Genomic DNA, 27,992 nt, shown 5'->3' with positions numbered 1-27,992 from the left:
TGCATATATTTTGTGATATTTACGAGCGATGATATGGTCCTTGACTCTAAAATTACACGTCATTATTTTGTAAGATATATCTAACCCGCGCACTCAAGATCAAAACTGTCCAACTATACATCGTCGAAAAAGACTGATTTAATGCGATGTTAAGCAAAAGTGTGATGAACAATTGCTTATCAAAAAATTAAACAAAAAAAAAAAAAACGACGCGTCTAAAGTCTAGAGATACTTACTTTATTATTTTGGTTGCGAAGATTTCACGGCGTATACGTAAATATATCGCGTGACCCACACACTGCAATATGCTCACTGTAAATGCGTTAGCCGCAGCGTCGTGTCATCTCGTGCCCATAATATATATTACAAGATAATGATTTTGCCGATTTGACCACCGTCGGGAGGCTGATTCGTACTGATTATCCGTCGGTACATGAATCGGCCGGGTAATGCGTTTTGGGCGACGGCGGGAAAAAGGAGAAATTACACACCGGCCGGACGGCCGGCGGGAAGTAATAAAAATCGGTCGAGGCGTGTGCGCCCTCGCAATAAATAAGTATTTGAAACGACCCGAATACGATATATAGGTATAGTGTGCATGTGTGCGTGTGTCCAAGTCGGGGTCCAGGCCGGTCGGAAACGGACGACAGATTGTCGAAAGCAATATTCGCCGGCGATGACGGCCGCTTACGTCGCCGGCGGGGGGTCGGCGGCGGAGGAGGAACCTTGACCTGGCCCGGCGAATACATTGTTCCCGTGGGAAGAGGGGCATATGATGTGCGTTACGTCGGACCGGATAGACGCGGAGGAAGCAATTCGGGAAAATGAATCGTTTCCTAAGTGCACCCCGACCGGACAGATATATTATATATATATATATATACATGAGTGCGCGGGCGCGCCATCGGATACGTCGCATCCTCGACCCATCCCCCACTGACCCACCACCACCGCCCGTCAAAGGTCACTTAAAAAATATCGCCTGACCTATGTGGGGAGTGACCGGCGCGCAGTGTACGATATAGACGCGTATACACTGCTGTACATAGCTTCTACGACTCGACCGGACCATTATTATTTCCGCAAAATATATCCTTTCGAATGTGTTTAGTTACACATTGTATATTATAGTAAATATAATGTATAGGTATTTATTAATAATTTCGTCTCGCTGCTTAATACGTGTCTGGACAAAACAGCCCGCCAAACCGGTGAAACGGAAAAAAGGACTTGACGCATACATTTTCAGGTCTGCCACAGCTTTTCAATATAGCATAGAATTTGGATGTATGGTTTATTTTTCGTGTCTATTACGAGAATATCACTGCTGCTCACAACTCTAGAGAAAATAAAATGAAAACAAAATGTTTCAATTCGCTAGAATAATCGTTTCACTTTTCTAGTATTGAAAAAGTATTACGCGAAACAGTTAGTGCACCTATACTTACCATACGCACTTCAAAAATGACACTTCTGTCATATACCATTCAATTCGATTGTGGCTTTCTATCAAGTAATCCACTCTAAATAACCCACCGGCTTTCCCAAAAAGATTAAAGTACTAAGTAAAAAGTCAAATAAAGTAATTTTACTGTCACCTGATCTTTATATACGTATCATACAACTACGAAGTTTTTAACGCGCCGGCTACAGCAGCAGCTCGACAAGACCTTTCTTCTCCAAATAACATTTATGTCTATAATTTTCAGTGCGTATATAGATGTGTCAATATTTTCATCCCTCCGCCAATTTATACATATATGGTATGCCGACAATAGATTTTTTTTTCGTAAAAACGCCGCGGTCGGGTAAGAAAAATAATACACTCTTGTTTATTCTTTCTTATAATTTTTAAAGAAAAATTAATAATTGATCAATTGTCGAATATAAAAATCGATTAGTGTATTATATTAGTTTTCTAAATACGTGTTTAAGCGAAGTAGGTAATAGGTACTTATGTTGAATAGAGTTATTCGACGTTTTTAATCGTTTGTGTATCTTGCAATGAGAGACAATCGCAAAGAATGAGTTAACTAATAAATAATGACATAGTCAAAGTTCCAATTGAAATCCAATACAAACTTTGTCGTCGTTTATGTGTACATTGCACACCAATCGTTTATTTATTTGTAAATAAATATATCTAATGAAAAAAATAATAATAATAAAAACGATGCTCTAGAGAATCGTTAATGGATATTCATGTTGCACACTTTTCCTGTGGCTCATTTTCAAAACAATAGTGTACTCAGTCGTCGACAAGATACTTGAAAAGAGTATTTAGATACATCAATGTTTACCACTATAAATGCAAGATAAAAGATACAATAGGTACTAGTATAATATTGCATTATAGGTGTATATAACTATGTACAAGTTCCTATTTTGTTTTGAATAATTATTTACGGCGCTACATATTGTATGGCCAATAAATTTCAATTACCTATTAACAATTAATAATATAATTGAACAACGAATATAATAATTACACGATAAGTTATATATAAAGAAATCTATAATTCTATCGTGTTAAAATTATTTTCGAGTTGATCAAACTATATCAATTTTTTACAATATATTATAATACATGTAAGCTGTGTATGAAGTTACGTCGTATACTTAATAACCTAATTACATAACCAGCAAATTTCTTAGTCGCTTTTTTCTTTTGTCAGTCTTTGGACATTTACAGTCTTCAAAAGTCTTCAAAACCTAACATATCGAAAAGGAACTAAACATAGTGAATATTATTGCATACAGAAACGAGAGTTTATGAGTGAAGCGAGAAACGAGTGTAGAGAAAAGAGTGTATTGATGTTTATGATAAAATACGTCTTCTTTATAAAAATCATTCAACTGACTATTATTTTCAAAATAATAATGGTAAGCCGGCTAGATGATTACTAATTTATTTTTACGTTCCTCTCCATAATTAAAAACATCAAAAATCGTAAAAGAATTACTCAACGCGCTCTATTTTTACACAATATATTAATAAGTACTGCAGAATACGAATGTATTATAACAATGCTACGCGGACGAGTTTCACAGTAGGTACTCATATATTCATTCGAAAACGTATAGAACAGAATTGATTTTTCGAACTTTTCGACGGATTGCTAAGTGATGTGTGTCGCGCAGATGACGATTGAAAAAACAACACAACAACACGGACTTTTCGTAAACAATCTTGAGCTTGGAGAGTTCTTGTTATTGTTTTTTTTTTTTCTTAAACTTTTATAATATTTTTGTTTGGTCAAAGAATATTACATAATACGTACTACGCGCGCGTTTAACAACACGACTGTGTCGACAGTGCCGATCCTCATTATCGTAATAATATATTATATTGTATAATACTATATTACAGTACACGAGACTGAGAATAATTTAACGAAATCACGAATAAGTTATGGTAAAATAAATAAATGAAAAATCAACATTTTTTTTTTTCAAGACGAAAATTATGAAAACAACCTTAGATGATTAATCAAAAACACTTTTATTCATTGCCCGCCGTACTTCTGTTTCGTACACGACCTTCGTCACTGTTCTGCCGGTTCCACGTCAATCTCTTCGGCCTATACCTCTTGACCCTTTTCCCACTCGTACACGTCAGGACGACCTAGTCCGTCTTCAAAACTGACGTTATAATCACATGCGCGCGTACAATCACACACTCGCCCGTTTCCCAATTAAACTGTACAATTGATTAATAGCAGACAGTCGAGAATCAACAAGACTACGAGAGTTTTTCAAGAGAGGACGGTGAATATTTTATTTGTTTATCTTCACCCCGAACGGGTTCGTAAAACATCATAATATTATATATACATAAATACATGATTATATTTTGATAATAGTATGTGTGTGTATAATTTTTATTTCGTGGATACGATTTCATCGTCCCTTCTTTAATTTATCATACCTAATTAGCAGAGCTTGAAACCGAAATTGGATATCGATTTTAAATACCGCGGGTTAACATCGTTAAAAACCGAAATCGATATCAAGATCGAAATTAAAATTGAAAAAAATCAAAAACGGTAGGTAATCAAAACCGAAACCGAAATAGCAAAAAACGAACATCGATATTCGAAATTAAAAAAGAAATCGAAAAACATTAATATCGATATCCAAAACTGAAATCAAAATCGGAAAAAAAAATTATGGTATACAAAACCGAAATCAAAATCGGAAAAAATAAATACCGATATCAAAAAAATAAAAAAAAAAATAAATTATTATCTAACATTTAAATTGTAAATAGTTATAAGCTGTTGTAAATATAACATACAATTTCAATTATTTCAAAAATGGTCAACTGTAAATGTCGGGTAGTCCGACTTTTCAGAAGTCCGGTGGAAATACGGTGTAATGTAAAAATATAAGAGATGTGGATAATTTGATTGAAACATTATTCTATACTCCATAACGGCTTATAAGTAATAAGTTATTACTAATAATAATTAATAACTAATAACTAAGAAAATCTAATAGTTAATAAGACATAATGGATAATGATGTATAAAATATATTAATTAAATGTATAATGTTTTACGTATATTAATATTAAATTGTATTATGGTATAACATAATTGATGTAGGTAATTTGGTAATTCCTTTTAAATAAACAATATGTATAAAATTTTAAATATTATACACCGTATGTGAAGTGATATGTGACTTTGTAGGTACCTTAGTACCTATATCAAATATAAATTAATAATGATTTGTAATTATTCGAGAACGTTATAGTTCCTCTAGTCGTAGGTTTTGAAATAAATTCTAGTAATTCTGTATTAGTTATAAATAACTTGACATTACGTGGAAAAAACACGTTACGCTGCACAGAAATTATTTATAATAAGTAATTTCCTTTAAGTAATAATAATTATTGTATAAATCGATGGCTAAGAGGCCAAAATGTGTGTTACAAACGCTAAATTTTAGAGGAGAGCAGTTTTAAGATTTTAAATAATTCCACAACAAATAATTTTTGTTGCAGTTTTTTGATTTCAGATGTTGCAACTTATTTATTTGTGAAATATTCTGTAGATTACATAAATTATTACTTTTAAGTCTTAAATGCTTTTGTTGACGTAATAATAATGTATCTTTTAAACTTAAGTGGGACTTGTTATAAATGGCAATTAAAATATATTTTTACAACGTACATATACTAGGTTTTGATGGACTTATTAAAAACTATTAATTCAGTATAAACTCTAATTAATTAATAGTATAAAAAGTTAAAATTTATTTTAGACTAATTTTTTGACTAAATTTAATAAATATATAATTGTCGTAAAAAGGTTAAAAGATGAAAAAATATAAAAAAATATTATTTATTGTAATAAATAAAAAGTAGTGTTTTCATCAAATTTTTAGTCAAATAAAACTTGTTATTTTATGCTAATTAAAGACATCACATTTTAAATGTAAAAAATATAAAGATATACTATACATAATCATTTATTTTATTTTATGATAATAATTATAAAATTATTATTATTTCAATTAAATGTATTAATTGACTATTAAGTATTAACTAATTAAAATAAAAAAGAAGAAATTCACAATATTGGAGTCATAACGACAACTACAAAATATGACACGAGAGACATCAAGGTTTATAGATAATATTATCTATAAACCTTGGAGAGACATAATATGTTAAATGATAATAATATTAATATCATAATATTATCAATAAAAATAATATTATTTTGACGTATCGACGTATTATCAATGATTACAACGGCATGCATTAAAAATAATACGTTCGGTCTTCGAACATATTACATTTTTAAAGATAGATTAACAAATTCAATACTATCTAAAACATTACACGTCCAAAATTGTATGAATGTTTTTGACAAAAGTAACAAGTCCGGACTTGTTATATATGTCCGCTTAATATTTAGACTAGGGTAAAATATTGATTGTATGGTCTCATTAATTTAGGACTTGTTATAATATGTGTGCACTAAAAAAACATAACTTGCGCTAAAATCACAAAAATTAAAGTATAAATAAAGCACGTTTAAATTAAAATATTGACGTATAATGTTTTACCGAATCAAAAAGACGACCCAGATTAATCCAATAGACTAATAAAACGATTTTGAGAAAAATTGGACACACAACTTTTGGCCTCTTAGCCATCGAAATATTATCGTTGTTGGGAGGATAATAACCGGGAAATATAATAAGTTATCGTGATAACGGCGACGTTACCGTGACATGTATTATTCTTAAATATTGACGTAGGTATGTAAGTATGTTCTCGATAACAACAAGACTATCAAACAACTGTTGAAAACTATTTTTGAGCAACTCTACGTGTCACTTGTGTCAGTCTCTTCCTAGTTTCTTTAGCGTTACGTAGTTTATAAAGTTATCCATACATAATCTATAATTATTAGTTAAAATGGAGAGAAAACAAACGAATCCCGTGAGCAAGTGGTTTTTTACCTATAATATACTTAAAAGATGAATCAACGTGCAATATTCAAGAGTGTCGACGACCTATGCTAAAAGGTCGCTACAGCAATAATCTTGAGACGCATATAAGATGTTGTCACGTTGAAGAATATAAAGTCTTACAGCGTATATAAAAAAAGAAAATACCATCAAAGAAAAGCGTCCACCGAATGATGACTCTACCACAGCACTTCCACCACTAAAGGTAGGTAATTAAGTTTTAAATTCTTGCACCTCCTGTATATTTAAATGACACTTATTGAAGATTATATTATGTACCTATATATCATTGATTAATGGTTATAAACACTAGTATTTATAATCAATGGTTATAATACCTACCTAAACTAAGATATGTATATAGTATATATATTATAGTTTTATTATTAATTAGGTGTTAACATATTAATTATGATACTAATTATTATACTTGCATGTTTTAAATAGTACATCTAATTAATAAAAAAATTAATAGGTAAATGCTTTTATAGAAACATGGTATGATGGATAGTATTTTGATCAAAAAAAGCCTAAACGTTAAGTTAGATAAGACTACATTATTGAAAGCCTGTACAGAACTTGTTACTGTAAATGGTCATCCTTTTACTATATTTAGTGATTCTGGGCTTAAGAAAATTTTAAAGCCCTTAACTGAAGCTATTGGTGCAGGCAATTAAATAATTTTTATCTAAATTATAAATATAATATGTAGGTATAAAATTAATCTTACAAATACTTATTTTTTGTTATCCATTATAGGATTTGCTATTAATCCACACAACATAAAATCCCATATTTTATCAACAGCAGCTATAATAACTACTGAAATTAAGTCTGACATAACAAATCAGTTAATTAGTTTAAAAATTGACTGTGTAAAGTGACATAGTCATTCCATTATGGGTGTTAATGTTCAATACATTAAAGATAATAAATTATGTTTGTATACAATAGGAATGGTAGAGGTTAATGAACAACATACAGCTGAAAATTTAAAAAAATTGGTAAATATATTAATCCTTAGGCTTAAAATACTTTATACTTGGTAATGTTTAACTTATTATTTTAGCTTCTCGAAATACTAGAAACATATAGTATTAAAAAAGAACAAGTATATACGATTACCTGTGATAATGCGGCAAACATGGTGAAGTTAGCAAGGATAGTAAATGAAATACCTGAAATGTGTGTAATGACTGAAAATGAACTAGATGGTGATAATAATGATAGTTTTGATGATGATCAGTCTGACATTTACATTAATGAAGGAGAGCCACTTTCATGTATCGACATTGAAAATGAACTTAAAAATTGCAAACAACCAACAAATGGTATGTTATCAATTAATAATTATAATATAATAAAAATAATTAATTTTATTATAATTTTCATAATTAAATTATTATTTTATTTTTTAAACAGATGGTATTACAATGAATATTGAAAATGTAGAAAGTAATGTTTGTAATGCTCTTAGCCCAGTAGCAATTACATAATCTTGTGTATGGTGTTCGGTGCATACATTACAGCTATGTATACTTCAAGGGTTTAAAGTTGCACCAATTATGAATTCTATCTCACGGACTAGACATGTAAGTTATTTTATTAAATAGTTTATAATTAAATATTAATACTTAAAAACATTTTTTTTGGGTAATATTTATGTAATTTATTTTGTAAAATAGGTTGTAAAAACACTTAGAAATCCAAAGTATTCCTGTTGGTTGGCAAGGGTAAATTTTAAATTGGCTATTTTGGATAATGAAACGAGATGGAATTCATTGTATACATGATATTTAGACTATTAGAATTAAAAATATTTTGTCAAAAGTATGATGGGACAAACTTGGAGTTACAACTCCACAATAGTGAGTGGGAATCTATTCAAAGCATTGTAAGTTATTTAATCCTATTATATGATGTTCCTTCTAATTAAATATAATATGGAAATTATTTTTAAATCATTATTTAATTATTACAATATTTAGGTTGAAGCTTTGAAACCTGTAAAGATTGCTACATTAGCTTTTCAGAAACAGGATCTGAATTTGGGAGATTTTTTTGGAATTTGGTGAAGGGCCTCTAATGGTCTGAAATCAAATGGTTCCATACTATCAAAAGCAATTTTAAAGGCTATGGTGGAACATTAGACGATTTTGTTAAACAATAATGTTTTCATAGCAGGTTATATTTATCGAATAAAAATAAACATCTATGTTTTGTGATTGTTTTACTAATAATAAGTCAAAATAATTCTATTATACAGTAATATTATCTATATCAGTGGTTCTTAAAGTCTATAGAATTGATAAAACATTTAAAATTCACAGACCCTTTTACCAATTTACTTCTGAAAATGTTTTATTTTTTTTTTAAATATCTCATGTCATAAGCACATTAAGGTATGAGGTTGTGTAAATGGGGGGAACTACCAATAGCCGTAGCCTCTTGAGTATTAAGGACACTCGTTGGGCTCCGATCTATAGTTAGTAAGAACTGCTGATTTATATGAAATCTATCTAATATAAAAAATGTTTAGAAATTAATAATATTATTGGTATGTTGTACTATTCATTTTAAAATTGGTATTTTTCGTGCTGTACCTAATCTTTAACAGTAAAATATTATTTTTATTTAAATGTATTGATCAGGCAATTATTTTGTTGAATTATAAGTTATAATCTATAGTAAATTAACTTGGTTAAACATTAGTATAATTTTAGTCGTTTATTTTTTATAATTACTTACTGTATAGTTTACTAATATTTTTTTCCATTTTAGCTATATTCCTTGATCCAAGATATTAATGTTTATTAAATGAATATGAAATTAAAAAAGGGATAAATCACTTAGTATTAACTTGAATGCTTTGCTCCAGTTTTATAAATCTGATGATGATTTAGATAATGATATTAATTCTAATGACTTATGTCCAGGTAAAAATAATTTAATGTGAATTGTATAAAACATAATATTATTAGTAGATACCTAATGACTGAAATGTAATATGATTTTGTTTAGCGAACTATGTTGCTGAAATATCTGAATTAACTGGGGTTAAATGAGGAAGATGAATTTGAGTTGTTCTTATCTTCTCAATCTTCTGTATCGACTGTAGATAGTGATACCGATAATGGGAAAAATATTAAAACACTTTTACAAGACTTTACATATGTTAAACGTGAGCCATATACACTATAGGCTTACACTATAGGTTTGAATCGGGAAAAAAACAACAGAAGGCAAAAGAACTCCTCGTCGTCGGACCACGCGACATCATCATTATCGAATGAGTACCGGAAATTACGATCGGAGGGTGAAATCACCCCGAGAGAGAGAGAGAGAGATGCAGAGTATATTATTACAACGCGTACACAAAAACACACATACACGCACTCGGATCGAGAACGCGATGTAATTACAATTTATAATATGTGTATACTATGCGTATTAACAATAATGCAGTCAGTGGCGTACTGTATACAGTATGCCAGCATATATATAGTGCTGGTAGTACAATATAATAAGATTCTACCCGAGTGATGACTATATACACTCGTCGTCATATTATTATACATAATATACGTTACACGCGACGTTTGTACACTTAAACATTTTACGAGTGTATATAAAATGCGACGGGGAAAAAATTGTTACCATATATATTATATAATATACCGTATATAGTGACGTATCATATATTATATATAGATCTTTTTTTTTTTTTCATTTTCGCCCGGCGCCCCGGTTTTATATATCCGCACAGAGGCTCCCCCGGCCTTTGCCGCTGCGCCGAGCCGACCGTACACTGGCGAGCGAAATATTATTCTCTCGTGCGGTCCATTAGCTGATGAATTCAGATCGGATCGCAGCAGCAGCGCAATCGTCGCCGGACGATCTAACAATGCGTACATTAATCAGAGAGCACTGCCGTGTTGTGTAAAATAATATATATATATGGTTTTTCGTTTTACCCGCTACAGACTCTAATTGCACTTCGCGTGCTGCCCTCCCGCACCCTAACCGTCGGAATAACGGTCCGACGTCCACGCCGGTGTATATTATTATATATATATATAATATGTGTATATATTATACTTGCAGGTCGTAATTAAATTACCACCGAGGTAATTAAATAGCATCCTACACGCCGGCGCGTTTGTGTGTGTGTGTGTGTGTAATGGTAATATTATTTATCACATTATTAGTATAAATTGTAAATCACCCATATTATTATACTATTATTATGCATAATATTTATAATGTATACGTTCGGTTTTAGTGGAGAACAAAAAGGATTTTTTACGGTTAATATTAGAACACCAGTCCGATATACTATGTGCGGGCACCGTATTATAATATTATATGAACCGTTTGCGCCGGAATAGTTCATACGAACTTGTAGTCGACCACTCCGACTCGCATTACTAATGTATTAGAATAACATATATATATATATAATATGTGTATATATTATACTTGCAGGTCGTAATTAAATTACCACCGAGGTAATTAAATAGCATCCTACACGCCGGCGCGTTTGTGTGTGTGTGTGTAATGGTAATATTATTTATCACATTATTAGTATAAATTGTAAATCACCCATATTATTATACTATTATTATGCATAATATTATAATGTATACGTTCGGTTTTAGTGGAGAACAAAAAGGATTTTTTACGGTTAATATTAGAACACCAGTCCGATATACTATGTGCGGGCACCGTATTATAATATTATATGAACCGTTTGCGCCGGAATAGTTCATACGAACTTGTAGTCGACCACTCCGACTCGCATTGCTAATGTATTAGAATAACATATATATATATATAAGAAATTAGAAAAGGCAATGATAATAATATTGTGATCAATGGATCAATACGAAAAGCAATAATATTAAATAACTAAATTATGATAATACGAAACTGATTGTACAAAATGATAATACAATAATGATAATAAAAGGAAATCGATCACCCGATATTGATAGGTACCACAGAATAAAACACGAGGAACATACTAGATTAATAATCAAATCAACGACGCCATATTTTTGGAGGACAAATCTGTGTGATCTTTCATGAGAAAAAAAAAACTATGTTGCATCATTTTATAATAATTTTATTTGAAAATACTAATTTTTTGTCATTAAATTAAAATTTTCGGTAAAGCACGATTCCCGTACGTTTTATCATTTTAGTAACACGATTCCGTACGATTGTCTGTGCAATGCTACCATTTAATATACATTGTCAATTCGTTTAAAATATAAAAAAAATTGTCAAATAATAATTATATAATACTTGATAAATACTTATATTATACTTATGATATACAACAACAAAAACTTATCTGATAGGTATATAATACCACTGTTGTACGTCAAGTATATAAATATTACTAAACAGACGACTGGATTTACAGACTTACAGTCCGATTTTTTACGATATGTAGAGTTAGATTGTAGTAAATTGACAGCGCCATTTTTCGCTGGTATCAGTAACTTCACCCAGTACGCCGGACGCCGGCTCCGGCATATACTGTACTTGGAGGAACAGGGCGACCGCCCGGCAAAATATAATCGTGTGTTTGGACCCTTACTTATATAGTTAAGTATAAGCGAAACGCATGTAAAATGCTCTAAGGGCGAGGCTATACACGGCGTTTTCCGCCGCGGATTACAACGCGGCGCATAACGTCCGTCGTGTATAACTATTAGCTATTCCGATGTAAACTTCCGCGATTCGACGGAAAACGGCGCGGAATACTCAGCGTACGAAAAGCGGCGGAAAACGACGTGTCTAGCCCATAGAATTTAATAAAGATATGGATAGGCCACGCTTATATTAATAATATATTTAAGGCCGCGTGCCTGGAGGGGAAGGCGATTGAGGCGTTTTTATAATGATAATTGATATTCGATATAGGTATACTGTTTGGCCTCAACTGGACCCCTTAAATACCGCTGATAAGACCGATATTACGTCCCATCCATATTTTTATTATCTATGGTCTAGCCCCGGCCAAAGTCAAATAGACTAATACCTACCATATGGAAATCTGGCAACATTGCATTCTTGGGTACAAAACGTACGGAATCGGGTGTCTTAAAAATATGTGCACGATTCCGTACGCAGATAAGGACCGTACGAAATCGTGTTCTACCCAAAATTTTACACATAAACACGGACGCCCATTGGGAGGGGTAAGATGGGGCACTTGCCCCCCCCCCTGGACAAAAAATATTGAAAACTTGTAGCTCAATAAATATTACCATATAATATTATTATTATCTTTATTATTACCTTACATTTGAGAATATTTTTATTTTGACCCACCCTAAAATGTTACTTATGGGCGCCCATGCACATAAAAATAAAGTCGGTTTAAAATAAATTATTAAATCACTACCTATATTGTAATTAAACAGTAAATTATACAGTATTGTACAAAAAGATAAATAAAATAGGTAATATAATAAGTTATTAACATTCAATACTGCCATTAAACAGTATATCTTGCACATCACAAAAATAGTAGGTTTTAAAACAAATTACAAATTATAGGTGAGACAAAATATCTAGTTTCCTATGTTTTCTAGGAGCTGATAGTAAATCTCTGTTAATTTTTTTGATAGCATGAAAAATCCTTGAACGTAGGTAAAGGCTGTTTAGAAAATCAAGTTTAAAATTAGAACATGGATGAGTAAATGGTAAATTATTCATTAAATTCTTTAATTTCATTAATTCATTGTCTTCTATAGCCAGTGTGGGAAAATTTGTTATAAATATATTATTAAGTTCTGTCGTATACTCCGATTACTCGAACGTTTACCAAAATAAAGTAAAACTAAATATGATGTAAAATACTTTATTCGAACGCGACGTCCAGTGGTGATCGAGTATTCGAGTCACACGATCACCACCACTGACCCCCGTGCTGCCTTAGCCTTATCTCTTAAATATTAAATTTACAACCGAGTTACTATCGATTATTACATCTTTCTCTTATTATACTAATTTACAGTTCATACACCTTAACTTACGTACCTAATTGTTATTTTAACCCGATTAATTATTAAACAAATTTTAATTACATTTCTTAATATTATGTTTTGCTTACTATGCTAGCTAAAATATAAAAGTCAATCGACACTGTATTTCACAATTGTTATCTTAACCTATTTAAATGCTTTTTTTAATTATTGCTTAATTTAATTAATGTATTGAATTTTTCCGTTTTACTTATTATCTATCGCTCTTTTCTTAACTTAATTCTTACGTACCTACTAACATCTCTTATTTTATGATAATTCATTAAAGCCTAATACAACACTTCCCGAAATTACAAAAAATATGACCTCATATTTTACACCTCTGCTCCGTGCATGAATAATTTAATTGTATTAAGTGAATGGCCGCATTTGTGTGTGTTTGCCAAACTATATAAATGGTTGCTTTTACTAAAAACTAAGTCTGTGATGCGGTTACCCACTTATAAGTGTGGAGTTGTATTAACTCCCAATTTTCTCATTGCTAAACACATTTGCACGTCGATTTTTGCTTACTGCGACTGGGCAGGTTAGCTATATTGTTCACGCTTTAATTTTAATGTAAACAACTATTGACGTTAAAACCATGTCAGATTTGGTTTTAAATTAGCCCCCTTTTTTCTTTTATAGTTCCTTTTAGTTGTTTAAATATGTTATTTTAACATTATTTAATATTTATGTGTTGTTCTGATAACATATATTACGTATAATATATATACTATATATATATATATATTTGTTTAATTATTGATGACTACGGATGTTTTGACAAATTTTAATTTGTTTTATACGTTTCTTCCTATGGAACTATGAAGTTGTTATGTCTGAAATATGTTGACGTGGAATATTCTTGATCTGTGTCTTTGGTGTTTTGTATTTGTTGATGTGTTTTTGTGTTATTTCTTGTGTAATATTTTACTTCAGTAGCTGTTTTGCGTTCTTTTAAGTCGCTCTATAATTTTATTATGTACTCTGATTTTTATTGTAAATTTTTCCTTTTTGCAATATCAGAAATTATAACTGTGGCTGAGAGCGTGTCGATAGAATACGAGTTTTATAGTATGTTGTGTTTGTTTTGTTGTTTTTCTTCTTATTATTTTTGTTTTTCTTCATTATGTAAATTTTATTAGTATTGGCACTGTACAAATGAGGATTGCCGTGGAGTGGCCAGCTGGTTTTGAGCCACCGCCATACCATGTGGTTGTTGCTGCCCTGGAGGCGGACATGGAAGAGCAGTGAACATAGTTTTTAAGTAATATGTTTTTGATATGTGTACATTTTTATTTCGGGGAACATGCCGGCAATAATATTGTTGGTTGTGGTATTGTTGACAAAAATATTATACAAGTGTAATTTATGATTTCTATAACTTGTATAAATAATATAAAAAAATAGTCGTTTTAATCAGAGGGGGAATTACAAGTTTTACTTATATTATAGCTTTAAAATTTAAACAAGGCTTGATACTTTTACACACCTATAAGTATCGTTTGGATTACATTTTTTTAAATAAATTTTAGCTTTACTTATTACAAAAACTATGATACAAGGAATGTTGTTGAGTTTTTGTTTTTTGTTATTTTTTATTAAAAAAAAATAGGCCGAGAGTTATGGACTTGCGTACCTGTGCTGTTCGTCTTTGTTTCGCAAGTTTCTTCCCGTTTACTTACTAATGGATGTCCTGTGGATCTTTTTAATGTGCAGCGGAAATTAGTTAGGTAACTTAGTTATTTTTAGTTTATTTTAAGTATTATATTTATTGCCTTGCAGGTATAGGTGGGGCTAATGTATGTGCTGTCATAAGCAACTGTACTGTTATGACCACCGGGTATATCTTATAGCAGTTAAAGGCTATGCTTGGTCGTAGTTTTCTATATTTTTTTTGTTAATTTGGAACTTATGGAATATCTTTTGTCTAGTCTTTATTTCAAGATTTCTGTTAAGTAAAAATTGTATTCGGTCATTTTCTTCTCTTTTGCGGTGCTTGCTATCAACAAAACCATTAAATGATACATGTTTCTAAAAAAAAAAAAAAACTATGAAATTAAACATATCGGTTATTATTAGTTTATAATATTTACAATTCATATAAAACGTTTTTCCCTACATGTGAATTGTTTTGTTTTTTGTAAGTGTATGACCGTTAGTAGTTAATTTACCGTTTAATATTAATTTTACAATATAATTTAATTATCTTTTTCATTATTTTAAAATGTCCTCAATATTTATATGTTATTTTTTGTTATGCTTCCTGAAATTTTGTAGTTAGTAATTATATACCTAAAGCTTTTTCGAATTCAAAAACCCGTATTCCCCTTTTTGTTTCTTTGGTATAAGAAAAAACTGGTGGTGCGTAGCTACTTTTGTTTGGTTCAATAATATTTGCATTAATTATTTCATCGCTTATTTTCTTAAACTTTTCTCTTTGTTTTGTAGAGACTTTGCATGGTGTTTGAAAAACCGGATCCTTTGAACTAAATTTAACTTCATATTCCATCACTTTGGCAAAGTTTAAATCTAGTTGTTTTGAAGTCAATAAATGTTGAAATTTTCTTATTGGAGCCTTTGTCTTTTCCAACTGTTTAATGGTTAAATCTATAGAAATATTAATAATTGTACCTTGGTCATCCCATATGTCATTATTTGTATCATTGGTTATTAGTAAATTGTTTTATTTTTGTATATTCCACATCGGTCCTCTTATGGTACCTTTGTATAGGTATTTCTGTATATAAGTTTGAGAAATTATATACTGGAAACTCCGTGGAACTTTCCTCTAACCTATTTATTTCCAACTTTAAATATTGTTTTTGACTAAAATGGTCAACTGGGTAACTAATCATCAAGTGCACCTATATTCGTTTCAAATTATATGTTTGTTAATATTTTTGGTGGTATTAAGGTGTCTTCTGCTGCTTTATATTTCTCGTAATATATACATTCGTTTTTTATGTTGGCTACTTCCTCTTATTTATATACTATCGTAGGTGGTCCATTATATTCAGCCCAAATTTTATCTACTTTCATACTATCTCCTGTATTAAACTATATTTCCTTTATCCATAAATCAATAACTAAACCATATGAAAAAAAAAAAAAATTATAACCTAATACAAATCTGTGTATTAAATCTTTAAGTACATATGCCTATACTTCATGTTTGATCCTTGGATATTTATTTTTAATAATATTGTTCCTATGTTTTTTAATATAGAATCACCTGCACCAGTAATAAGTGTTTGCTAAGTGATAGTAAATTTCTGTAAATTTTTTTGATAGCATGAAAAATCCTTAAACGTAGGTCAAGCATGTTTGTTTAAAATTGATTGATACTTTTTAAATACTTTTTGACAGATAGTCCTATACGCAAGGTATTTTTCAGCATCTTTAATGTCAACTGAAGCAATTAAATTCATTGTATGTGCTGCACACCTTTGGTGAGGGGGTAATGATATACTTAAGAGATTATCAACATTGGATGGTTCACCATCTAGAGTATTTGTGATTTCAATAGAGACTTCATTTTCCTCAGTTATATTCGTATCAATGCATTCATTTACATCAGAATCATTATCATTCCCGTATACTCTAGAAAATAAAAATATTTTGTTTTTCTTAAATTTACTAAAAAAAAAAGTAATGTTTTTATTTATAATTTATAAGTATAATTAGTATAACTATATTTAGTATTCGATAAAAAGTTGCTGAATTTCTATATTAATAATTGTTTATTCTTCAAATATAAATTATAAAGTGTAAATGACCTACAAATTATTAAACTTTAATAACTTTATAAATCTAATTATACAAATGTATTAAAATTCTATGTTGGCAACCTATACATTTAAGTTTTAATGATATAAGTTCAATTATAAATAATATAATTTATATACCTACTATTATTTTGAATTAAAAGAAAAACTATCTTATAGAAATAGAAATACTAAAATATTAAAAAGAAAGAATACTTGAATATTATTTTTAAATACTTATTGTAAATATATAGAAGATAGAACTATGTAAGTATTATTGTACACATAGCATAGTATTTATTATTGAAAAAATAATTAAATACTATGGGTAAAAAATTATTTCTAACAATTTCAATACCTATAAATGAGTTAGATACACTAGCATGAATAAAAATATGCAATATTTTTAAATGATTTATAAACTTAAGTATGAATTAACGATTGTTAGATTTTTTGTTGAGCTCAAAATGAAGTTTAATCAGTAGGTAATTATTAATAAAAAAGGATAATTACCTAAAACTTTTGACAAAATTTGCTGCATTGTCAGTGACTATTATGTTGTTTTATTCTGGATTTTAAATTCGTTGATTACTTTGTCTATTGATTCAGCAATGTTATCGTATGTGTGTCTTCCTTCCTACCATAAGTCTACAAGCAAGTTCCTTCGAAAATCATTCAAGCGTTTTTGGATTAATCCAATAGATAGTAAATCCTATGTATGATCTAAAATAAAAAAAAGATTAAAACTTAATATTACATGAAATAGAAAAACTACTCGAGAATTGTTAACAGAGAGCAAAACAGCGTCTTGGAATGTTGTTAACAGCTGTGATAGCAATTTGTCCTCCAAAAAAATGGCGGCCGAGGTCTAGGCCCTGCTAATACCTATAATACTCACGCTCTGTATTCTCACCCTGTTGTACATTTTTTTTTATATATTTTTATTTAACGAACAGGTTGAGATCTTTAACTGCATAATTTTTATTTAGCAATACGTTTTTTTTTTTATATAAAAATGAATCGATTATATTTGTTGTAGGTAAGTGTTCACTGCGCATTCCACTGGGCCACTATGTTTGGACGCCATTTTTGTAAACGTCCCGACGTCTGTCGAGTGTCCACGAGTTTCGACCCCCCGTTCCCCCGTCCTAACATCGTCGTGCATGTAGCGCCCCCCGCCGCCGACTAATGCGAACGATAACGCTATGCCAACCAGTCTTTTGGCATACGTGTCGTGTATCGGTCGGCCGATTCTTACGCTCCTATAACCTCGTGGTTTTTTTTTTGTGTTCGACGGATTTGTAGTCCGACCGCGTTTTTTCCTCCTCCTCGCGTGTTCGCTGTCCGTATCGTCGTGATAGACAGCTATCCGTCTTCGTTCGTGAGCCAGGTCGTGACACGTTTGGGCCACCGTGCTACCGTGTGTGTTTGTGATCGCTCCCTGTGCGACGACGTCCGTCCTGTGCGCCCATAGTGCCGCTTGTGTTTACTTATTCCTGGCGTGGTTGTGTCGCGTGTCGTGCCACGGTGCCGTTGTCCGAGTCTGTTACTATAACCCGCCGAACATCGCTCATCCGCCTTTTAACCACTTGGTTTCGGGACATTCCGCCCGACCCCGTGCACAAGCCGGCGTTCGTTCGTGCAGCCGTCTACAGTAGTGCCAACCGATTAATTCTCTCTGAGACGCCGTCCATATAATATTCAGACAGTTGGTTGCAGCGTTGGAGGTAACCGCAGCAAGCGTCGCTGTTCACTCCTATCAGCTCTTCACCACCAGGTAAGATAAGTTTTGTTGATTTTTTTTATAATTTCTTGTGCATGGTCGACACCAGCTTGTGTCACCTATTAATATTATTATTATTATATGTTTATTGTATATTATTCTGTTAGGTATGATCATACCCCCACACCTTATACATATACTTAAATTGTTCAACGGCAATAGACGTTCGTTGTTTTGTCTTTATACATACAGTTTGTCCCATAAGTGCCGTATCATTCTTAATACCTCCATGGAAAATCAATATATTTAAACGCGGTTTTTTTTTTTTTTTTTTACAATACTAAGAATGGAAATTCTGATTGAATGGCATACATATCAATTTTCTTTTAAAAAAGTTCAAAAATTCAAAAAAAAATTTTTTATGCATTTAAGAATTTTCGATTTTTAAGATAGCAATTTTGTGAACATATTTTTTAAAACAGTTCAAAAAAAAATATTAAAATTGAGATAAAAATTGACCAAGTTATGTTTTTGAATAATTATAATAAAAAAATCAATTACTATTTCACATTTCAACAAGGCTGGGCAAGTTAATGATTTTTTTTTTTTTTAACTCAGTTAAGTTAAGTTAAACATTTTTTGTTCAATTAAATTAATAGTTCAGTTAATTTATTTTTTTAATACATCAATTAAGTTTAAAGTTAAGTTAATAATAATAATAATAAAAAAAATTCATTGAAAAAGGTTTTAAAATAAGTGAAAAGAACTTGTATAGTAGGTAATATACCTATGAATATATTAAATATATATGCATATATTAATATGATGTATATAATTTAAAAACTGTTGTAGGGCTGTATCATTTTATAACTCCATTTAACGTTTATATTTCACTTTGGAGTCTGGGTTGATTTACATTTTAGTTTAAATGTGCTTATTTTATTGTTTAACCTTTAAAATTCAAAAATAAATAACTCAAACATTTAAAGATGAGGTATAAAAAAAAACTAGTAACTATATTTTTTATTTATAAATATTATTTTTTAAATATTACAAATATTATATTTGTATATAAATATAATATTATATAGAAATATATTTATTTATATGTAAGATTTGTACTTTGCTGCTGGTTTATTCAAAGTATTTATTAAATTTCAATAACAGAGTCATTTCAAAATTTTGATCTGCCATTGAACCTCTTCTTTTGTTGAACGACTGTCCTCCAGCATTAAACAGCCGCTCAACGTGTGCAGATGAAGGGACGGCAGTATTGTATTTTATAGATAACTGTTTAAGGGTATTTGGTAAATCTAAAGGAGATTTAATGTTTTTATTAGACAAATAATTTTCAACAAGAAATTTAAAACCATTGTTTGAATCTGAAACATTATTTTCCTCAAAATTAAAGAAATCATCATCAGTGTCACAATAATTATGGTTTTCTATTGATGTGGGGTTAGGTGTTAACTGAAAATTCTCTTGGGAATTTGTCAATGCGTTATCAAGTATGGTTTCCATAAGTGTATTTTTTATGTTGATTCGATCATCTTCTACAGCCCATTTGAGTTTAAATTTTGGTACCATACAGGAAGCCACTTGACATGTCTTTGACTCCATATGTCTCGCGAATTTAATAAAAAAAATATATTCATGACATTATTTGAGTTTAATTAAATGTAAAATAAAATTAAAATAATAATTATAATATTATTAATCTCTGTGCGTTTCATCTGTTTTTTATTATGTTTAACAAGTTGTTTAACATTTTCAATATTTTAGTTTTATATATAATTTATATTTCATACAACAATACATAATCTATTTTTTTTTTTTTTTTTTTTAAATAATTTAGCTTATACATATTTTTATTTAGATATTAAATAACTAATTTAAAAGTTGACTTATTAAAAATCATTTGGCCAAAATACAAATTATATTTTTTATTATAAACAATATAATACCTAGGTTAGGTAATATTGTACAAATTAAAATTTTAGCTAATTAAATAATTCATTAATTAAATCAGAAATATTACCTTTTATATAATTCTCTTTTAAGTGCGATAACTAATGGTCCACAGAAAACTATATTTTTCATATTGTTTAACGATTTATGTACTGCATTTATAGTAGGGAGCAAATATCCTAAGGATTATATTTTTATCACCCTGAAGTATATCTAATGCTTTATATATAGGTTTCATGACCTAAAATATATGACAATTATTGTTATTTATAATAAACAATAAATATGCATATTTATATATAAAATTTACATTGCAGTATTCTTGTAAAAATGAGACTTCCGAGGTCCTGAAATGGTAGGCAGTTGTAAATCATTACACACATTTTCCATCTTATCAATATTTTCAACAATGCATTTGATAGCATCATAATATGAATTCCATCTAAACATAAGATAATATAAGACTTTTTTAATATATATACATATATATATATTTTTTTAATGCATAATATTATTAAAATAATTAGATAATAGATACCTTGTGGCATTAGGTGTGATGAGATATCGACCAAGATGATTTTTTATAATATCTGCACTTAAAGTAGATTGATTTTGTTTGTTAAAAATTGATTGATACTTTTTAAATACTTTTTGACAGATAGTCCTATACGCAAGGTATTTTTCAGCATCTTTAATGTCAACTGAAGCAATTAAATTCATTGTATGTGCTGCACACCTTTGGTGAGGGGGTAATGATATACTTAAGAGATTATCAACATTGGATGGTTCACCATCTAGAGTATTTGTGATTTCAATAGAGACTTCATTTTCCTCAGTTATATTCGTATCAATGCATTCATTTACATCAGAATCATTATCATTCCCGTATACTCTAGAAAATAAAAATATTTTGTTTTTCTTAAATTTACTAAAAAAAAAAGTAATGTTTTTATTTATAATTTATAAGTATAATTAGTATAACTATATTTAGTATTCGATAAAAAGTTGCTGAATTTCTATATTAATAATTGTTTATTCTTCAAATATAAATTATAAAGTGTAAATGACCTACAAATTATTAAACTTTAAAACTTTATAAATCTAATTATACAAATGTATTAAAATTCTATGTTGGCAACCTATAGACGCCGTGCATATAGGTTAAAGCGCTCCCAGCGGACATTGATAGTACTAATGAGGGGATATAATAATATTTTAAATTTTGATTATTCTGTGACTAATGACTACTAAGTACGTAGTACCTATGTTATACTTTTATTTTTTTATAGTTAACTACCTTCGTAACTAACATTATTTTGTCGGTAATCAGTGCTCGGTATTATTATTTTTGTTATTTTACATAAAGCATTTTGTACTTCTCTGAAAATAAGATGAATAAGAGCAAGTCAAACAAAATATGTTGTGTAGTCGGATGTAGTTATACCTACAAAAATACAGACCAATTAATAAAGTTTTATAATTTCCCAAATCGATTATATGAACAAGATGTTAAAAATAAATGGTATAAGCAATCAATCGACTTGAGTAAGTAATTCCTACATTAGTCTCTATAAACCTTGTTATCTACCATTTATATTGAATTCAATACATATTCATTTTACAATTTCATTTGCTATTAATTAATTTATTAAGTTTATTTATTTTTTGTATTAAGTAATTTATTTCTTGTAAGTTATCATTTTAATGGCAATCATAAGTTACACAAATCCTAATACCTAGTTATATGGAGACAATAATAATAATAATAATATTTATGATAGGTATACCAAATACCTATATAAATAATAAATTTATTATATAAAAATATACTTATAGATTATCATATTATATATTAATTTAAGCAAATTTATGGTACAAAAAGGTTTATAATGTTTGTAATGCTACAAATGCCAAGTTTCTTTTTTGTGATTAATACATAGGTAATTATTCAATTTTTTTTAGTAAAAATGGAAAATTATGGTATCCCAATAAATATAGTGTTGTATGCAGTGCACATTTCATTGGTAATGGACGGTCAAGGGATCCACAAAGTCCTTCATATATTCCTACAATATTTCCAGAAGTCTACAAAAAAAGAAATGTTAATATGGACCAACAAAATTCCAGATATTCTCGTCTTTTAAAAAGACAAAAAACCATTAAGCAGTCTACTAACAATCCCAATTATAATTTAAGTACAACATTTATAATAGAAACTAATGAAGGGGAAAATAATTGTAAATCAATGTGTGATTCTAGTACTCAAGTTAATTTTGAATGTATTCCAAATAATTCATTTGTATTTGCATGTTCTTTTGAAGGTGATTCGGTTGGTACTCAAATAACTTCATCTACTGGGTTTTATGATAATAATTTGAAATTTTCATTGGACAAGTCTTGTGGACCTGACTCAAATACTAATAATTTTTGTCCTTCAGGTTTGGACTGTGACAAATTCCATGGATTTGATTCTGTTAAAAACGAAACATCCCTTAAAGATTTAACTGGAACCTCTTTTAAAGTATTTGATTTTTTACTCTCTTTACTTCCTGAAACTCGTACCAATGTTATCATTAAAAAGAATAGACTACTAATATTTTTAATGAAAATTAAATTGGATTTATCTTTTTCTGCTTTAAGTGTCTTTTTTAATGTTCATCGCACTACAGTTAGTAGAACTTTTTTTAACATTCTTGACATATTATGTTTCAAAACTAAAAATTTAATATTTTGGCCCAGCAAACACACAATAACCGAAACACTTCCAGAATCATTTAAAAAACATTATCCTAATACCCGTTGTATAATTGATTGTACTGAAATAAAAGTGGAACAACCACCAACTGTAGAACAGAGAGTTTATATGTACTCCCACTACAAAGGGTGTTACACAATTAAATTCTTAGCTGCAATAACCCCAAGTGGTTCTGTATCATTTATTTCCAAATGTTATGGTGGAAGATCGAGTGACTCTTTCATTACAAATGATAGTGGATTTATGAGAAAATTAGAACCAGGTGATCAAATTTTGGCAGATAAAGGGTTTCCTGGTATAAAAACTAATTGTGAAAATAATAATACTATCTTAGTGATGCCACCCATTTTACACAATGGTACATTAACTGAACAGGAAGTTCTTGAAACATATAGTATTGCCAGCATAAGAATACATATAGAAAGGTTTTTTGCAAGATTGAAAACTTATGGTATTTTAAAAAAAATACCAATTGAACTTTTATCTTACATTGACAACATTGTCCATATTTGTTGTGTGTTAACAAATTTACAACCTCCACTTATAAAAAACTGATTTTCTGTAGGTACTCTAATATATTATATTGTATATTCTACTTAAATATAATTAATATTTACACATTATAATAAAGTATTGTTACATTATGATTACAAAATAAATATTATAAAATATAAATATAAGTCTTAAAATTATTTGTTTGAACTTAAAATGATATTTGGTAAGAAATAGTTGAAATAAAAATACTCTAATTTTAAAATTACCTTTTTCAAAAAAAGCTCATCTTTTTCTAAACATATTAGTAATGGTTTGATAGAATTATAAATAAATAAGTCACACTTATCAAGGCCTGTAACAAACATTATAATCTGGCATTGAGTGTAGTACTGATGAGATGATTTTAGTACTATCTCATCATTTTCATATTTTAGATAACTTAAATTACATTTTTTACTATCTTCATCAAAAATGAGCTTATTTCTACAAGAAATAGGACATTTAATTTCAAGAATTTTATTTATATTCCCATTCTGTGACAAGACTAATGCATCTGGTGATGCACATAACCATGGATACTTAGAGTGTATAGTTAGTCCAGCTCTTACAGTTTTTACTTTAAACATTTTATTATATGCTTCAATCGCAACACCTTCAGTACGAAGTCCATAAGCTGTATTTATCGCTGCTTTACCAATTAAGTTTGTATCAATAGACATTATATTAGCAAGTTTAACAAGATTTTCGTCAGAAATACATTTACAAGTTTTTATTTTGTGAGCCTTGGTTGCAGAAATTCGTATTGATCTTTCTTTCATCCAATCAACACTCTTTGACTGATCTATAGTTGCATTAAAAATTTTTTTCATCATTTGTTACTTTCACTTTGCTAAAAAAAAATGTATGTTCATTTTTGTTTAATGGAAAACAAATATTACAAATATTGTTTTCTTTTTGCAACTGATTTTGAAAGATATTATTCACAATAACATTTTTTTTAGTTTCAGTTTCCTCAAGTTCAAGCTTTGTTACAATATATTCCAAACATTTTTTGCACTCTCTATCTGCTTCAGATCTAATTTCTATTTTAATTAGTTTACTTAAACCACAAGGTATAGCCAATATTTCATATTGATCTACAAAAGTATTGTGGTTAATAAGTGGTTCTTGAAATTGTATATTTTTTTTACTGGGAAATAGATCTGATATTTTTTTACCTTTCTTGTACTTATCTTCGCCAGCTTTAGAAGGTTTGCCCCATTGTTGAGGCAAATCTGTCTTTGATAAAGCTTCTTCATTATTTATATAATATACAAGAGCAGCTATATGCTTACATTTTTCACTTATACCAGCTGGGCAATCACATAGACATGTCTTCACTGTCCTTAAGTTATCCAACTAAACAAATACAAAAAAATAATTGAAGTTTGAAATAAATAATTACCTAGTACTCTTTAGTAATACAATAATAGTACACTTATAATCAAACATACTTCTAGTTTGACTTTCCATGGTTGCATTGATACAGAAGCCTGTCTAATTACATTTGCTGTTACCATTGAGTAACCATTATATGAAGCGATGACTTCTGTTACATTTATAACATGACCACTTTTAGCTAAATTTTCACCTTTATTATTTGAAAATACTGTTTTAAAATTTACTGATTAAAAACCACATTTAAGTACAATATCAGCACCACATTCATTCATTTTATAGTTTTATAGTATAAAATGCATGAGAAAATGAATGTTTAAATAATAAATATATATATATATATATATATTATCATGGTTTTATATAGATACATAAGCAAGATAATTAATTTGTGATAATAAATTATATTATTGACCATCAACCCATATAGACAGGACAAGGGAATAATATAAAACATGACTACATTAGTCATTTTTCTATTTTGGTAATGAACATTTGAACATAATATTGTGTTTTCACTATCCCCTCACAAGTTCGGTCATTGTCCACTACACTGCGCTGTGTTCAGTCAAATGCACAGTGTCTATACATTTAAGATTTAATTATATAAGTTCAATTATAAATAATATAATTTATATACCTACTATTATTTTGAATTAAAAGAAAAACTATCTTATAGAAATAGAAATACTAAAATATTAAAAAGAAAAAATACTTGAATATTATTTTTAAATACTTATTGTAAATTTATAGAAGATAGAACTATATAAGTATTATTGTACACATAGCATAGTATTTATTATTGAAAAAATAATTAAATACTATGGGTAAAAAATTATTTCTAACAATTTCAATACCTATAAATGAGTTAGATACACTAGCATGAATAAAAATATGCAATATTTTTAAATGATTTATAAACTTAAGTATGAATTAACGATTGTTAGATTTTTTGTTGAGCTCAAAATGAAGTTTAATCAGTAGGTAATTATTAATAAAAAAGGATAATTACCTAAAACTTTTGACAAAATTTGCTGCATTGTCAGTGACTATTAATGTTGTTTTATTCTGGATTTTAAATTCGTTGATTACTTTGTCTATTGATTCAGCAATGTTATCGTATGTGTGTCTTCCTTCCTACCATAAGTCTACAAGCAAGTCCCTTCGAAAATCATTCAAGCATTTTTGGATTAATCCAATAGATAGTAAATCCTATGTATGATCTAAAATAAAAAAAAGATTAAAACTTAATATTACATGAAATAGTAAAACTACTCGAGAATTGTTATCAGAGAGCAAAACAGCGTCTTGGAATGTTGTTAACAGCTGTGATAGCAATTTGTCCTCCAAAGAAATGGCGGCCGAGGTCTAGGCCCTGCTAATACCTATAATACTCACGCTCTGTATTCTCACCCTGTTGTACATTTTTTTTATATATTTTTATTTAACGAACAGGTTGAGATCTTTAACTGCATAATTTTTATTTAGCTATAAGTTTTTTTTTTGATATAAAAATGAATCGATTATATTTGTTGTAGGTAAGTGTTCACTGCGCATTCCACTGGGCCACTATGTTTGGACGCCATTTTTGTAAACGTCCCTACGTTTGTCGAGTGTCCACGTGTTTCGACCCCCCGTTCCTCCGTCCTACCGTCGTCGCGCATGTAGCGCCCCCGACGCAGATTAATGCGAACGATAACGCTATGCCAACCAGTCTTTTGGCATACGTGTCGTGTTATCGGTCGGCCGATTCTTACGCTCCTATAACCTCGTGGTTTTTTTTTTGTGTTCGACGTGTTTGTAGTCCGACCGCGTTTTTTCCTCCTCCTCGCGTTTTCGCTGTCCGTATCGTTGTGATAGACAGCTTTACGTCTTCGTTCGTGAGCCAGGTCGTGACACGTTTGTGCCACCTAATTCTCTCTGAGACGCCGTCCATATTATATTCAGACAGTTGGTTGCAGCGTTGTAGGTAACCGCAGCAAGCGTCGCTTTTCACTCCTATCAGCTCTTCACCACCAGGTAAGATAAGTTTTGTTGATTTTTTTTACAATTTCTTGTGCATGGTCGACACCAGCTTGTGTCACTTATTAATATTATTATTATTATATGTTTATTGTATATTATTCTGTTAGGTATGATTATACCTCCACACCTTATACATATACTTAAATTGTGAAACGGCAATAGACGTTCGTTGTTTTGTCTTTATACATACAGTTTGTCCCATAAGTCCCGTATCATTCTAAATACCTCCATGGAAAATCAATATATTTAAACGCGTTTTTTTTTTTTACAATACTAAGTATGGAAATTCTGATTGA

General features: G+C 29.7%; 1 protein-coding gene, 1 long non-coding RNA gene and 2 pseudogenes across 2 annotated transcripts; 1 reads left to right on the top strand and 3 right to left on the bottom strand.

The window, feature by feature from the left end:
• The first annotated feature begins 7,252 nt into the window (after window positions 1-7,252).
• LOC114127574 (uncharacterized) lies at window positions 7,253-9,132 on the top strand. Its single transcript, XR_007605974.1, has 4 exons — window positions 7,253-7,817; window positions 7,909-8,078; window positions 8,172-8,380; window positions 8,475-9,132. It is a non-coding gene; the product is annotated as an uncharacterized LOC114127574 (long non-coding RNA).
• Window positions 9,133-16,843: 7,711 nt separating this feature from the next.
• On the bottom strand, window positions 16,844-19,278 carry LOC126552526 (uncharacterized; annotated as a pseudogene).
• Window positions 19,279-20,136: 858 nt separating this feature from the next.
• LOC126552854 (uncharacterized) lies at window positions 20,137-20,790 on the bottom strand. The gene has a single exon (XM_050207918.1). The coding sequence runs from the start codon at window positions 20,634-20,636 to the stop codon at window positions 20,151-20,153; it is 486 nt and encodes a 161-aa protein (XP_050063875.1). The 5' UTR covers window positions 20,637-20,790; the 3' UTR covers window positions 20,137-20,150.
• Window positions 20,785-27,927, bottom strand: LOC126552525 (uncharacterized; annotated as a pseudogene).
• Window positions 27,928-27,992: the final 65 nt, after the last annotated feature.

Source organism: Aphis gossypii, chromosome X (genome assembly GCF_020184175.1).
Source record: "Aphis gossypii isolate Hap1 chromosome X, ASM2018417v2, whole genome shotgun sequence".
Lineage (NCBI taxonomy): Eukaryota > Metazoa > Arthropoda > Insecta > Hemiptera > Aphididae > Aphis > Aphis gossypii.
Note: the sequence above shows the minus strand (reverse complement) of the source record. Positions and strands in the feature narration are given on the sequence as shown.

What these genes read in the sequence shown, in the direction of transcription:
- LOC126552854 (XM_050207918.1), bottom strand. Translation starts at nt 20,636, where the DNA reads ATGGAGTCAAAGACATGTCAAGTGGCTTCCTGTATGGTACCAAAATTT.